General features: G+C 40.1%; 1 protein-coding gene across 3 annotated transcripts; it reads left to right on the plus strand.

The window, feature by feature from the left end:
- The first annotated feature begins 1,938 nt into the window (after positions 1-1,938).
- LOC143879726 (uncharacterized) lies at positions 1,939-15,961 on the plus strand. 3 transcript variants are annotated; one of them, XM_077382253.1, is made up of 3 exons: positions 1,939-7,969; positions 8,281-8,452; positions 15,503-15,961. In XM_077382253.1, exon 1 carries the CDS (start codon positions 6,858-6,860, stop codon positions 7,911-7,913), a length of 1,056 nt encoding a protein of 351 aa, XP_077238368.1. In that variant the 5' UTR covers positions 1,939-6,857; the 3' UTR covers positions 7,914-7,969; positions 8,281-8,452; positions 15,503-15,961. The 3 variants fall into 3 exon arrangements, with proteins under 3 accessions (XP_077238368.1, XP_077238367.1, XP_077238366.1); XM_077382252.1 differs by having other exon boundaries at positions 1,939-5,684; positions 5,861-8,452; XM_077382251.1 differs by having other exon boundaries at positions 1,939-8,452.
- Positions 15,962-16,351: the final 390 nt, after the last annotated feature.

Here is a 16,351-nt window from a genome sequence, read left to right on the forward strand (position 1 = left end):
ACTGAGCTTTGATACCAAAATGATGTGAATCCATGACATCCAAAAGGAAGAGAAAGGAAATAGGGAATCGAGATCAAGAAAAGGGAATCAAGACCAAGAAAAGAGTTCAAGATCGAGAAAAGAGATCAAGATCAACAAAAGCGATCAAGATCAAGAAAAGAGATCAAGATCATGAAGAGGAGAAAGATAGAGATAGAAATGAGAGCGGTTTATAAATCCAACCGGGAAGGTTGAGAAAAGTGATGGGTGAAAAGAGAAGGAGAAGAAAAAGAAACCGAGAGATGATGTTAGGGATAGAAAACCGCCCTAATATGAAGCATCACACTTCAAAATGCATTACGTCCACGCAAGAGAGAGAGAGAGAGAGAGAGAGAGAGAGAGAGTTCAATTCTTTTTTCATTCCATTCCATAGCGTTCAAGAAAAGTACCATGAGGTTTTATATGTAAGAAAAAAAAGAGAACTAGAGAGTTCTAAAACCCTCAATAAAAATGTAATACTTTGGACTAAAATACCCTCTAATGACTTAATGACTTACAATTTTCGTAATATATATGTGGGCTCTATTTAAAATACTCATAACTCAAAGAACATAAGTGATTTTGATGTGAAAAAACCGTGAAACCCTCCTATAACTTAAGAAACATAAAAAATACCTAAAAGACGCTTGAAAATTAGAAATGAGCCCTAGGATGGTCCACATCGCCAATGAATGGCTTCAACGCAAACAGAGAAATCGTACCTCTAGAATACCCCCTCCTAGCAGAAGCAAGATATTGAGAGGAGATTGGGTGATCCATAGTTTCAAAACTCCCTCGTGTCATCATGGACTCCCCTGAGTAAACTCCTTTTTGCATTGGCAGTGTTCCGCATTTTCCATACAAAGTCAATAAAAACTCCTTCGATTCTCTCGAGTTATGAATGTTGTTTGTTGTATTCGAAGCTCCATTGAAGAGAAAGAGAGAGAGAAAGAAGAATAGAAGAAGTGGAGAAAAAAAAGGAAGAGAGAGCTCATAAGTTGCAATATATATATATATATATATATATATATATATATATGTGTGTGTGTGTGTGTGTGTGTGTGTGTGTGTGTGCGCGCGCGCGCGTCACTAATGTTACATGTGAAATGTCAAGAATACCCCTAATCGGGTATGTGAATTACACCATTTCGTCTAACAACCACGTCAACCGAGTACTCAGCCGCGTCATGCTAAGTTGACTAGGATTTTCTTTGGTCGCGTTTTGACCCGCATCCACATTTTTAAACAATGGTGTGACCAATGTTGGTATCATAACTTTAGACCCCGAACCAAGTGTAGATGGTGCATGAATAAACCATTGAAGAAAAGGAGGGTGACGTTGGATGAACAAAATCCTGGCCGCAAGAGGGTTCAATGGAAATAGCGGAAGAAGGTGACTACCATGCCGTGATTTTTCAGGGACAGAGGTAGAAAAAAGGAAAAGGATTCGCAAGGTGAAGTTTCTAGACTAGGAAGTAGATGACCTCCACGAGTGGGCGATGTGGTTTTAGGATAGTCCAAATTTCTCTAAACCATGGAAGTTGAACCAAGAAGTATTGTTTCACTCCCATTCCGAAACACATGGGGCGGCAATATCTAAGGCCGGAAGTCAACTGTGCAACGAGAAACTCTACGAATCGAGCCATGGAACAACGCATTCAGAACTGGAGAAAGATCAATTTGGGTTCGCTTCTACAACGTCACCCTATGCCTGGGCAACCGCAACGGTTCAAGCGTTGGGAAGTCTGTTGGCTCTGTTTTGAAGGTGGAAATGCGTCCCGAGGGTGATCTGAGCATGGAGTATACCAGAGCCATGATCTTCCTAGGGGACGGGAATTTCTTAGAACTACCGTCCGCTTGAAGGTGGGGGGGGGGGGGGGGGGGGGGGGGGGGGGAGGGTGGGCGGCGGGAAGATGGTTCTCCATTGGCATAGCTGAAGAGTGGGGAAAGAGGGTCTCTAGCTGCAGAAGAGCTCAGGCCTGACCAATGGTGACCCCCTTTTGAGCAGAAGGGAGCCGAAATATCTAAAAAGATGGTCGGCCACTCGAAGGAGAAGTCGACCCATGGCAGAAATGAACAACGACCACACTCGTTGAAGAAGAAGATGTCTCAGCCGTTGGATGATGCTGATCATCTGCTTGATTGATCAGAGGGCTTGGATTGCTTGAAGGAAAAGAACATAAAAGGCAAGATGTTAGCATCAGATGAAATCTTAACGGCTCCTTAGATATAGATGCTCTAGATCATATCGTGGCGGTTCATTCAAAATTGAAATGGGCGCTCACAGTTTCGCAAAAAGAAGGAAAAAGGTAAGTAATGGCTCATGGCATTAAAAGCAAAAGGAGGTTACGGGTGTTAACCAAAAAGGAAGGGCATGTGGAGATCTCGACTGAAAAGGTACAAACTGGAAAAGATGACCCAGCTGTAAAACCGCTGGAAGGTTCTGAACTTAATGCAGTTTCCAAGAACGGGGAAAGACACCTCTCTAAAGGGGGTTAGTCGGACTTGACTTCAGGGAACTCTATTGGACATTTGGACTTGACGAGTACCCCCTCAGTCACATGGGATTTTAATCTTGCATTTTGAGTCGAATGAACGAGATTTAGGAAAAGACTCACAAAAGCTTAAACACACAAATCCCGCCTTAATCGATAGAACTTGAAAGGTTCTAGGGCACGGTCAACTTCTGCAAACGATTGTGTTCCTCAACCCAGCCCAGCATTGTTTTGTTCCTCTTCATCTCTAGAGAAGAAGTCTCTCTCTCTCTCTCTCTCTCTCTCTCTCTCTCTCTCTCTCTCTCACACACACACACACACACACACACACACACACACAGACAGGCGCGCTCGCACACACACTGATGCATCTCAACACTGTGTCTCACTATTCTCTGCGAAGAAAACAAATCATAGTGGATTCTTGTAAAGAACATAAAGAAAATGGATAGAGAATGGCGAGATTAAATTTCTTTACAGAGATTGGCAAGAACCCATTTCCTAATCTCGTTGATCTCTGCAAAGAACCTTAATCTTGCCATTTCGTTGTAAACCCAAATCTCATGAAAGATGCAGCATCAACTTTATGCTCAGCAGAAAAACGATAACCCTTTTTTTTTTCTTTTTTTTTATTTTACCATTGAAAAAAGGGAGCTTCCTTTCCCTGCTAGAGAGCTTCTTGTAAATGGGTTCTTGCAAATGGGTTATTGCAAGAAATTCTTCTATGTTGCATCAGTTCATTATCATCCCTAGTTGGTTTTAATAACATCTGTGTAGTCTAATCTCTTTAAACAATCTATATTTTTTCTATATTAGGTGAATGCCATAAGCTTTTCAGTGGTTAATCAGACAATGAAAGTTATCTTTTATTTCTCAGTCCTTTTTACAAGACCCATCTAAGGCCAGTTTAAAATCTCAGAGTCTTATAAGAAAATTTAGGTTCGGAAAAACAAGCCACATTCAGTTCTCATTGAAACCATTTTTTTCAAATCCCTTGATATTTATGGGAAGACTCCAATATCCCTAGAGTTCGCTGTGACAGCACAAAATCCATCACTTGTTTCTCTTCAATACTGTGCTATTCCATTTGATCAGCAATACATATCTTGTCTTGGATATATTTTGCTCTTCCATTTGATCAGCAATACATATCTTGTCTTGAATATATTGAGCTCTTCCATTTGATCAGCAATACATATCTTGTCTTGGATATATTGTGCTCTTCCATTTGATCAGCACTACATATCTTGTCTTGGATATTTTGTGCTCTTCCATTTGATCAGCAATACATATCTTATCTTCAATACTGTGCTAATCCATCACTTGTTCCTCCATTTTCTTAGATTGTTGGGTAGAATTATTTTTTTGGGTGAATATGGTGGCCTGTCTTTGTTAATTTGAAGACAAATATTTCATTTCTGATGTGTTTGTTTTTGAAAAAATTTCGGCTCAGAATATTAATTTGTGTCGAAATTATGCTCAGTTGTAGTCACGGTTTTAAATTTTGGTTTCGGTACCTGTTTCGGACCCTACCGAAATCAAAATTTCGGCTGAAATCCGGCAAAACAATAAAAAAAACTATTTTATTTGATACCATCTGTAATTTCGGTTGAAGTTTCGGGGAAATATTTTAAATTAATTAAAAAAACACTTTTTTGGGTGAATTTCCGGGGAAAAACAAAATTTCGACCAAAAGTCCGAAATTTCGTTTCGGATTTCGGTCAAAATTTAAGACCATGGTTGTAGTTATGAGCATCTCTTTCTGATTCACTGTGGAAACCTTGATCCTTTATGTGGGATCAATGTGCATTGGAGTGATGCCAAAATTGATGAGGTTGATGGGAATCATTTGATTAGAATAAGCAAGGTGGACATGAAAGCAGTAATGGACAATAAACTGATGCTTGCTATGTTAATATTAATGTGTACAATGGCTGCTTCCAATACAACGAAAACAATGTTATTAGAACTAGATGGTCTTGTATCACATCTCATGTTCTGCCATTTAGAAATTTGGTGTACCGACCCTGTTCAAGTATCATATACACATTATTGTTTTGTACAATCTGCTTTTTAACTTTCAACTATTGTCAAAGTGTTGGAGCAAACTACAGAGTGTATCTGAGGTATAAATTTGAGCTATGGCATTGCAAGAGGTGCTGGTGGTGATGTGCAATTGTTGTGAAGGCCCTTTCAGGATGTGATGGTATAATAGATGTAGGAATTTCCATTGTTTGAATACTCTGATATGATGCGTGAGGTGATCGGGTGGCCCAGAAAGCCACTTGATGTCATCTCCAGCTAGAGCATAAGCAACCTCAATATCATCCTGCCAATTCACTTCACATGCATGTGCCAACTCACTTTACAGTACATGAGCTAATAACACACTCATAAATACTTTTGTGGTGTGTGGCAGCAAGTGCCATGATGTGTAGGGCTTAAGATTGGAGGGAGAGGGTTGAGAGATAAAAAAATCTTGGAAGGAGAGAGAGGGATTGGAGATCAAGAAAAAAGCATGCTATGCAGTTTTCAATGCAACTGTTGCAAAGCATAATAGAAGGTTTAGTCTTGCTTTCCAACTGTTGCAAAGCATAGAAGGTTTGTCATAAGTGTTGCAACTTGCAATGCAATGTTGGATCTGAAACAAAAAGAAATGGGAGATGATATTTTCACTCCCCCTGCATTACATGCACAATCCCCTTATAACGTGATTTGACATGAAAAGTGGGCAACTTTAACGCTTTTTGACGTTAAATCATGTTATAAGGGGAGCGTGCAGGGGGAGTGAAAATATCATATCCCAAAGAAATACATGTCTACCTTGTAAAAGGTAGAAACAAAATGTACAACTGGAGCACAAGATAGTCAATAGATTAGCCCATGCCATCAAAACTACGAAAACTTCACCTCTTTCTTCTACAGTTTCATATTATAAATAAATGTGAATGGCCAAGAAATGAAAATTGGAATGGCTTTTCACTTTTAACCCAATCTAATACCAATCATGGAAAGGGTTCATTGTGGCTGACTTTTTCCCATCTCTGAAATTTGTAAGTGTGATTACAGGAACAAAGTACAGATTATAGAGGCATCATCTGAAGTTCGATGGGGTCCTCAACGGCATCATCAAAGAACACAGAGACAGATGACAACAATTTTGGTCTGATTGTGAGTCCAAAACTGATTATTCAACCCAAAATTACGTTTTATATTTGAGTCCAATAATCAGTTTTGGGCTCACAATGGGTTGTCAAAATCCAAAAGAAACAAGGCCTTAGTGTCCCCAAGTGTTTATTCGTTGATGTAGGAAGAATATTTATCAAAGGTTTGGGATATTTTTGCAGTTTATGCCTCTGGATGGATAAAGATGTCGGCTACGGTCAAAAGGAATGTGTGATATTTGCTCCCCGATGATTATCCCTAACAGGTGCATCTTAGTATTTTCAACGCTTGACTGTCAAATTGTGAGGGAATTTCATATGCACAAAGAGCATTGCTAGAGTTCTTGATCCAAAGCTTCATCAGCACTTAAAGACACTTGGTGGAGGAGACTATCTATTTGTATGCCTATCCAAGAAGTGAGATGGATGTTCAACGCTTGAATATAATTCAGGTGCAGAGAGGCTCACTTTTGGCCTTGAATTGGTTTTTGGATATCCTTTTATGGTCTTCCCATCTTGGTGTATAGTGCTGTAGAACACCAAACATAGTTTATTAGTACTTCATTTCTGTGTTTTAACATATGACAGTGATTTTTCATGACATAATGTGCATCTTAAATTCCTTTTATAGTTGTTTAAAACTATGTTTAGGTTGACCGTTGACGTGCTATTTGTAGAATGAATCCCCAAACAAATAATACATTATCAAATTCACTGGCCAAACAGTCTTCTGTAAGGGATCCTCATTGCAGGTCAGGAATCTTTTCACTGTTGTAGCAGGAACCACTCCACACAGTAAACAAAATATAGCAGCATCACCAACAGCTACGGCCCTATGATCCAGGCTTCACGGAAGCCAAAGCTTCCAATGTTATTCTCCATGACAGAGGTTCTTCATCCTGAGCATTGACGTAAGATATATCATCATGATAAGTCTTCCGAGACCTTTTGGAATAGTGTAAAAGCTGTAACAGTTTCTTTTGTTTTTATCCATCCCTACTTATATGGGATTTTCCCTATCCTACTATCTGTGGGATATATGTAACGTATACCACCATTTTTTATGAATGAAAAATAGAGCCGCTGTTTCTCCAGAAAGTTATCATGGTATCAGAGCCATAGGCTGATTCTCTCATCATTTTCATCTTCCGATCATTCAAGGATTTAACGTGTTTCTTCCATGGCCGATGAATCTAGCTCCAGTCTGTCGGTCACCAATGCTTCACAAGAGTCTCTTGCCATTGACATGACTTCTCCATATTATCTCTATCCCTCGGATAATCCAGGTATGGTTCTTGTTTCTTGCCTACTTGATGGAGAAAATTATCCGACATGGAAAAGAGCGATGCAAAATGCTTTATGCGCCAAAAATAAACTAGGTTTTGTTGATGGGACACTTCCCAAACCCACTCCTTCCTCAGAAGTTCTTGCCTGGGTGAAGTGTAACTCCATGGTTGTATCATGGATTTTTAATTCTTTAGCGAAAGATCTACACAATAGCGTTGCATATGTTGATTCCGCACGTGATATGTGGTTAGATCTTGAGGACAGGTTTTCTCAAGGGAATGCACCACGTGTACATCAGCTAAAGCGAGACATTGCTCCTCTTCAACAAGGGCAACTCTCGGTTTCTGCATATTTTACAAAATTGAAGGGATTATGGGACGAATTGGGAACTTACTTGACACTTCCCAAATGCACATGTGGTGCTTCCAAAGAGTTTGTTTCTATGCATGAGACAGAAAAGGTTCATAATTTTCTAATGGGATTGAATGATGTTTTTGGCAAAATTAGAACTCACATCCTATCAATGGATCCTCTTCCAAATGTTAGCAGAGCTTATGCTCTAGTTTGTCAAGAAGAGAAGCAGCAATCATTAATTGCTACAAGATCTCTAAACATAGAGGGTGCAGCACTTGCAGTAAGTAGTGGAAGTTTTGGAGGAAAAGAAACCCAATTAAACCAACAAGGGAAGGATCGATGCAGTCACTGTAATAAAACTGGACACACCATAGACCATTGCTTTGAGATTATTGGATACCCGCCAAATTGGAGGCCACGTGGAAAAAATGTTCGTGGAAGTCAAGGACCCAGAGGCATGTTCAATTCAAACGGACAGCAGAGACAACGCTCATACACTACTGCTACAAAACACGAAGATGCTCGTCCATTCATGCTCGCCGGTTCTAGTACCGACCTCTTCGCCCATGCCAGGTCTCAACATGGAACAATATAAACAATACCTCAATTTTCTCAATGCTGAGAAACAAGGACCTCTAGCCAATCTTGCTGGTAAAACTCAAACTCATCATGCATCTACTGGTTCTCCTTGGATCATAGATAGTGGCGCATCAGGTCAGACGACGCCCATATTGTCTAGTATGATTCAAGCTAATAAATATTTAGATGCTAAACCAATTTAATTACCCAATGGTATTGTCGTTCCTATAGCCCATTCAGGCCAAGTTGCTTTGTCTTCTAATCTATTGCTTGATAATGTCCTTCATGTACCTGAATTTGATCTTAACCTATTATCTGTCAGCAAACTAACTCAAAGTTTGAACTGTGCTGTCATCTTTTTTCCTACATTTTGTGTTTTCCAGGACCTCACATCGAGGAGGCTGATTGGCGTGGGTAAGATGAGAGATGGGATATACCAGGCATCTTTACCAACAGCTTCACTTGCAACCCGTAATATTTCTTCTACATTGTGGCACAAGAGGCTTGGACATCCCTCAATGGATAGAATTTCACGGATACCTACTATTAGTGCAGGTATGTCTTTTGATCATTCCTTGAGTTGTGATACTTGTCATTTGTCTAAGCAAACTAGAACTCCTTTTCCTTTGACTACCACTAGAAGTAGTTATTGTTTTTCTTTAATTCATTGTGATGGGGTGGATATCCCACTCCTTCACATACAGGTGCACATTATTTTTTTACTATCGTTGATGATTGCCCTCGTTGCACTTGGGTTTATCTCATGAAATATAAGAGTGAAACTTTTCAATTTCTTACTACCTTTTGTGCTATGGTTAAAACTCAGTTCCAATGTCAAGTACAACAAATTAGAACTGACAATGGAATGGAGTTTATGTCTCATGCTATGCAAAAAAAATTTCATGACAATGGAATCATTCATCAACGAACATGTGTTGACACACCACAACAAAATGGTGTGGCCGAGCACAAACATCGACATCTTCTTGAAGTTGCTCGTGCAATGCGTTTTCAAGCAAAGCTACCAATTACCTTTTGGGGAGAATGCATTTTAACCGCAGCATACTTGATTAATCGTTTACCCACGTCTCTACTTTCTGGAAAGACTCCATATGAAATTCTCCTGCATACACCGCCTTCCTATGACCACCTTCGCGTTTTCAGTTGTTTATGTTATGCTCATTATCATAGTTTACCGCGGAATAAGTTCTCTCCTCATGCCACACGTTGCATTTTTGTTGGATATCCTTATGGGCAGCGAGGATATCGTGTGTTTGATCTCAACACCCACAAGATTTTCACTTCCCGAGATGTGGTTTTCTATGAAAACGAGTTCCCTGTCCATCTCCTTGATCCAAATCCACAACAGGGTCCTGTCTTGCCTCTTCCTCCCACTGAAGATTATGACACCAACCTCTCTTCGCCCAATCTTATCACTCCAGCCCATGACACCATTATTTGTAATAACTCACGACCACCATCACCATCACCATCACCACCAACACCTCCACCACCACCATCACCACCTACATCAAGACCTCCACCACCACCTCGTCGTTCTAGCCGGATCCATACTTGTCCTACCTATCTTGATGATTATCATTGTTCGCCTATTACAAGTGGATCCGCCACCATCTCTCCACGCCAATTTGCTTCCTCAGGTACACCCTATCCCATTTCCAATTGCATTTCCTATCATAAATTTTTCCCTTCACATTTTGCTTTTGTTTCGGCCATCTCTTCCACGGATGAGCCTAAAAGTTTTACCCAAGCAGTCAAACATCCTCAATGGTGTGAGGCTATGGCGCAAGAGGTTGCAGCCCTTGAAAAGAACAACACTTGGACGTTGGAAGCATTACCACCTAGCAAGACCCCTATTGGGTGCAAGTGGGTTTACAAAATCAAGTACAACTCAGATGGCTCCATTGAACGCTATAAAGCACGCTTAGTGGCTAAAGGCTACACTCAAATGGTTTGAGAAATTTACTAATTCTCTCATAAGTGTTGGCTTCAAACAATCCGCTGTGGATTATTCTCTCTTTACATGCACTAAAGAAACAAGTATCACGGTGATTCTTGTATACATTGATGATGTTATTGTGACCGGTAATGATCCTCAACGCATTCAGTTTGTTAAAAGTCATCTCGATTACTGCTTTCATATTAAAGATCTCGGTATCTTGAAATATTTTCTTGGGATTGAGGTGGCACGTTCTCCTAAAGGAATTTTTTTGTGCCAACAGAAATACACTCTAGGCATCCTTACCGAGACTGGGCTATTAGGAGCCAAGCCCTCTACTTTCCCGATGGAGCAACAACTTAAGCTTAGTACTGATTCTGGGGATCCTATACCAGATCCTTCACGGTATAGACAACTTGTTGGCCGGTTAATTTATTTAACCATTACTCGACCAGAGATTACTTATTATGTTCATATCTTAAGCCAATTCATGAATGATCCACGCCAAGCTCACTATGATGCTGCTTTACGGGTGCTTAGGTATCTTAAATATTCTCTAGGACGGGGCATTCTTCTTCCCTCATCTAGTGATCTGACATTACGAGCTTATTGCGATTCAGATTGGGCACGTTGTCCCATGACTCGCCGATCCATTATTTTACTCTACTTGGTTCCTGTCCAATTTCGTGGAAGACTAAAAAGCAATCTACAGTTTTTCGGCAGAGGCTGAATACCGGTCAATGGTAGCTGCCACTTGTGAGCTTATTTGGCTCAAAGCTCTTCTTTTCGATCTTGGCGTTGTTCATTCTCACCCTATGGAACTATTTTGTGACAACCATGCTGCTTTACACATTGCAGCAAATCCGGTTTTTCATGAACGAACAAAACACATTGAGATAGATTGCCATTTTGTTCGTGAACACCTTCTCTCTCGGGATATTGTCACTAAGTTCGTTCCAAGTACACATCAGCTTGCAGACATCTTCACTAAGGCTCTTGGGCAGGATCAATTTCATCGTTTACTTAGCAAGTTGGGCATTATAAATCCTCATGCTCCAACTTGAGGGGGAGTATTGACGTAAGATATATCATCATGATAAGTCTTCCGAGACCATTTGGAATAGTGTAAAAGCTGTAACAGTTTCTTTTGTTTTTATCCATCCCTACTTATATGGGATTTGCCCTATCCTACTATCTGTGGGATATATGTAACGTATACCACCATTTTTTATGAATGAAAAATAGAGCCGCTGTTTCTCTAGAAAGTTATCACTGAGTTCCCAATTGGGATCCACAAACTCCCTATGGTAATGGTGAAAAATTAGAATGTAAAACTTTTTTTAGAACTTAACAATCCCCATTTCTTCACGACTAACGCAAAGCTTGAAAGCCTCCATCACTTTGAAATCTCGGTTGAAGTCCTTGCTTGAGGAGTACCAGGCATTCCCAGAGTGACACACAATCCGCCAGACTTTCCTAGAGTGACCCATAGTTCAGGAATTCCCTAGGGAATTTAAAATCCCGCGCGATGAGATTTTGAAGTTTCTTTGGGAAGAAGCAAAAAACATATCGAAAAAGGCAGTGAATCGTGATAGAGATAAAAATCAAGCATCCCTAGGTGGGGAAAGAACTCGCGGTCGGTTTGTTGTTCGTGCGAAGGGAAGGAGAGCTGGAGGATGGGGACACCAAAAGTGAGTAGTCTGTTAGGAGGAGCAGGAGACATTTCTGCAGTAATTATGGGAGAAAACTTGGGCTCACCCCAGCTGGGCATAAACTGCCTCCCGAAAACATTGGAAGACAATGCAAAAAAACCACTGGACGAGGAAACTGAGGCCTGACAATATTTGGGAGGTCAACCGAGGGGATAAAATGACCCAAGCTATTGTTTTATCCACTGGAATAACCACTAGAGGGGAGGAAGATGGAAAAGGGAAGAAGTTTCTGCCAATATTAAGGCTGGCCATGAAGACCCTCTAGAGACAGATCTAAGGAAGACCCTTGATGCGGTTCAAAATCAAGAGGACCCGGTTCAATCTTCCGAGGGTAGTTCCTTGGATCCCGAACATGAGTCAATGTTAGAGTTAGGAAGAAATTTGGGCATTTCCATTGAAGAAATGAAAGGGCATACCAGAAAAATGATTCATGAAATTGAAAATAGAGAAATTGCAGGCCATATGAACAAGAAATCCAAGATCAAGTGGGTGAGGGAGCTGAGGAGCTTGGCCTAGGAAGAAGCAATTCCTAGGGTCAACTGCTCAACTATACAAAATCAAAGCAATGAAGATAATATTCTGGAATGTGCAGGGATTGGGGACCGAAGAAATGCAGACGATAGTGAATGCAATCATTCGGGATAAAAGAACAGATATAATGGTAATAGTGGAATCCAAAACTGAAAGGGTAACAGAATCACTCATCAATTCGTTGTGGAGGAGATGAAACAGGGTGGACTGTACAAAACACAAAAAGGACAACGGGAGGAATTATCAATCATATGGGATGAAACGAAATTTACAATAAGTGAAGTGGGTTGAAATGGAATTTTCTCTCTCCATTAGGATGACACCTAATGCATCAGCCAAAGTCTTGAAATTGACAGCAGTATATGGGCTGCATCAGTAAGAAGAAAATATCTGGGCAGAACTCAAAGATCTTCATAACCTGTGGATTGTGCGAAGGGACTTCAATATCGTTAGGTGGAAGAATTACAAGAAGCATGGCCAACCTATCAGCATTCATCCAAGATGGTGAATTGCCTGTCTCTAGAGGGGGGAAGATTCACGTGGACAAACTACCAGTCTAATATTATCATGAGCTGGTTGGACAGTGCTAATCTCTAAAGATTGGGTGGAACAATTTCCACTAATAATCCAAAGGGTTTTGCCACGGCCCACTTTCGATCACTCCCATGTGATTTTAGAAATGAAAGAATATGAAGGCGAGCTGAGACCATTCAAGCTAGATTTAACTCTATGCGATACCGGAATTTGAGGTGAACATAGCAAGGTGGTGGAAAGAGATGGCAGTGGATGAGTGGAAAGTGTTTGTGATGAGCAGGAAGGTTAAACTACTGAAGCAAAAAAATCAAGGAATGGTTGAAGGTACCTCAAGAAGAAAAGAGGTTTCAAAAGGGTCAAGTGCTACAAGAAATCGACCGTATGGATCAAAAGGAAGAGCAAGTGCATCTCACATAGTAGAAAAGGGAGAGACTAACCCTGAAGCTGGAGTATAAGGAAATTTTAACAACGGAAGAAATTAGTTGGTGGCAAAAGTCTAGAGCAATTTGGCTCAAGGAAGAAAAAAAATTCGAGATTCTTTCATAGAATGACGAGTGCAAGAAGGCACATCAATTCAATCAACTCCCTAAGAGAAGATGAACAACGTCTAAGGATAAGGATCGTATCAAATACCTCATCTTCTCTCACTTTACCAAAATGTATACATCTGAACGCAATTGGAAGCCAGAATTGGAGGGATTATCCTTCAAAAGGATTAGCCCTGAACAGTTTACATGAGAAGAAAAATGGATGGCAATTCAAAGTATGAAAAAGGATAAGGCTCATGGCCGTATGGTTTCCTGTTGGCATTCTATCAAAGATACTGGGACCTCCTCATCAAGAAGGATGCCATGGGTTTTATGGTGGAAATGGTGGAATTCACAGACTAGGAAAGACAATCAACACCACATTCTTCGCTCTCATACTGAAGGAAGGTGCCGTCGATCTAGAAGATTTCCGCCCATTTAGTCTCATCCACAGATGTAAAAGATTTTGGTGAAGGTATTAGCTGGAAGAGTCAAGGAGGTAATGAGAAACATAATATCCAAGTTTCAAGTTGTTTTTTTTTTCACTAGAAGACAAATTTTGGATGGTGTCCTTATAGCTAATGAGATTCTTGACACTATCAAGAGGGAAGGCAGTCGGGGAGGCATGTGCAAAATAGATCTAGGGAAGGCTTGTGACCATGTTGACTGGAGTTTGTTGGAGTAAATTCAAGAAAGGATGGGTTTTTGCCAGAGATAGAGAAGGTGGATTAAAGAAGGCTTATCCACTTCGTCTTTTTCCATATTAATCAATGAGGCACCGAGTGGTGTCTTTGGGAGTACTAGAGGAATAAGAAAAGGGAGATTCAGATATCGCCGTACCTATTCATAATAGTCGTTGAAGCTTCAAGTGTTGATCTCAAAAGCAAAAGGTTTGGGCATTTTAAGAGGGCTATCACCTTGTAGGAATGTGCAACCGGTCTCTCACCTACAGTTCGTTGATGACACATTTATTTTCTTGGAAGAGGTCTATGTGAAAAATATAAAGAGAATCTTCAGGTGGTTTGAGATGGTATCTAACCAAAAGATAAAATTTTCAAAAAGTTCACTGGCAAGAATCAACTTGGAGCTAGAAAAGGCGATGGGATATACGCTTATCTTGGGGTATAAAGTGGAAGAGCTCCCACCTGGGGTATGGCATGCCCAAAGTTGCTCCATGCATGGGACCTTGTTGTAGAGAGGACAGAAAGAAAGTTAGCATCATCGTCGTGGAAAGGACTATCTATCCTTTGGAGAGAGAATCACTTTGATAAAGATGTTACTATCTAACACGCCAGTGTATTACTTTTCACTTTACAAGGTCCCAATGAAAGTAGCCAAGAAAACAAAAAAGCTACAAAGAAATTTCCTATGGGAAGGAATGGAGGGGAGGAAGAGACTCAAGCACCTGATGAAAGGGAGAAGGGGTGTAGATTGAACATGCATGGTGACCTGGGAGTAGGCAGATAAAATTGAGGAACAAGGCATTGCTTGGAAAGTGGCTGTGGAGATTTGGAGAGGAGAAAAATGCCTTATGACACCAAGTTATAAGGGACAAGTATGAGCAGGGTTGGGGGATTGGTAGAGTTTGTGAGTCCTAACCTTGTTATGAACCTTTAGCGGGTTTAAAGTGGGAAAGAGGGACATGTTACGATTTTGGGTAGACATTAGGCTAGGATAGATCTGTTGTGCCATGCATTTCCGAGCCTATACCCACTAGCGACCAATAGGGAGGCAGGAGTGAGTGAATAAATGGAGAGTAGGGGAGATGAGAGTATTGTGTGGGCCCTTAGGCTTAGTCTTAAGCTTAAGGACACTGTTACATGGATTCTTCTAAATGGGTGAAGAATCCATGTCGGACACGTCTCGTATTCCAATACTTCAAGATTCTTTACGACACTTCTAGATCTCTTTTATATGTTATTTCTGAATACTAGTACCACAACTTTACAATTACTATTTGTTTTGAGTTTTACCCATACTAATATTAAGATTTTGATGGAAATAAAATAATATATCTACTTAATCTATTAAAATACTCAATATAATACTTGCTATAGCCATATTATTATGTAAAAAATAAAATTTGAAAGTTGGTTAAAATATTTTGGTGAATCCATGAATCGTTCTTTTTTGAGGTTGCCGAATCCGACACTTGATACCTGTGTCGGATTTTGACACTCGTATCCGTACTGATGCAACATAGCTCAAGAAAGATGAAATTAAAAGCATGTTCGTCATCCTTTCACGTTGGTACTCAACATATTGGTCTGCTCACTTGTCGGATCAGAGTGAGGATGTAGAGCTCTTCCGACATTTTTAATGTCCAATCTTTCTTCTACAGGTTGGCCTCCGTGAACAGGAACGAAGATCAATGTGCAAGAGTATTGAAATTGTGGGCCCCTCTTCTCTTAGGAGCTTTCGCTTGGACCATGGTAAAAAAAGGAATAAGTATATGTGACTGTTTAAAGAGAGGGATAATATAATTAGCATGTTGGTGTATTCTCTACAAACACATCCAAGAATACTTTGAGCATTTATTGGTGCATTGTCCTATCTCTCTCTTACTCTGCATAATGATTGTGATGGAGGTGATTACTCTAGATTGTAATTCTCATTAAGTGAAAAAAAAACAATCTAGTGGGGTCAGCCAAACCCCAGCTTGCTTATTTTAAATAAAATAACAAATAAGAAATACAAATGTTTCCTTGATAAACCTGGAAAGTTCATGATAGAGCTTCAATAAAAGTTGAGTAAACTGCAACTTGACACAATTAGAAACCCAAGAAAAATGAAAAATTGATGAATCAAAGCAACATTTATATTGTTGGTGTCTTCCATCTTGGGGGCCGGACAGGTAGGAGACTGCTCTGATTATAATTTCCAGGAATGGTTTCTTTTAGTTAAGCATCTGCAATGTTGTGAGTCTTGTGACACAGGTAACATTTATGATGTGATCATCCAAATTGAGTCGTATTAATATGCTATTCGTTGAAGGACAAACTGAATTTTACGTGCATCTGTGATTGTTTTTTATCTTCCGATTATTACTAGGAAAGATTTGTGTGGGGATATTTCAGAATAAACTGAGAAAGTATTTGCAGACATGCAATTTTATGAAAATAAATGGTTTTCCAACCCACTCGATTCCTTACTTTTTCACTCCTCTCTGTTATTCAGAGCTTTTTTTCAT

This window comes from Tasmannia lanceolata, unplaced genomic scaffold (assembly GCF_043159265.1).
Source record: "Tasmannia lanceolata isolate RefF3 unplaced genomic scaffold, GAP_Taslan_0.1 ptg000006l, whole genome shotgun sequence".
NCBI classification, from domain to species: domain Eukaryota; kingdom Viridiplantae; phylum Streptophyta; class Magnoliopsida; order Canellales; family Winteraceae; genus Tasmannia; species Tasmannia lanceolata.

What these genes read in the sequence shown, in the direction of transcription:
- LOC143879726 (XM_077382251.1), top strand. Translation starts at nt 6,858, where the DNA reads ATGGCCGATGAATCTAGCTCCAGTCTGTCGGTCACCAATGCTTCACAA.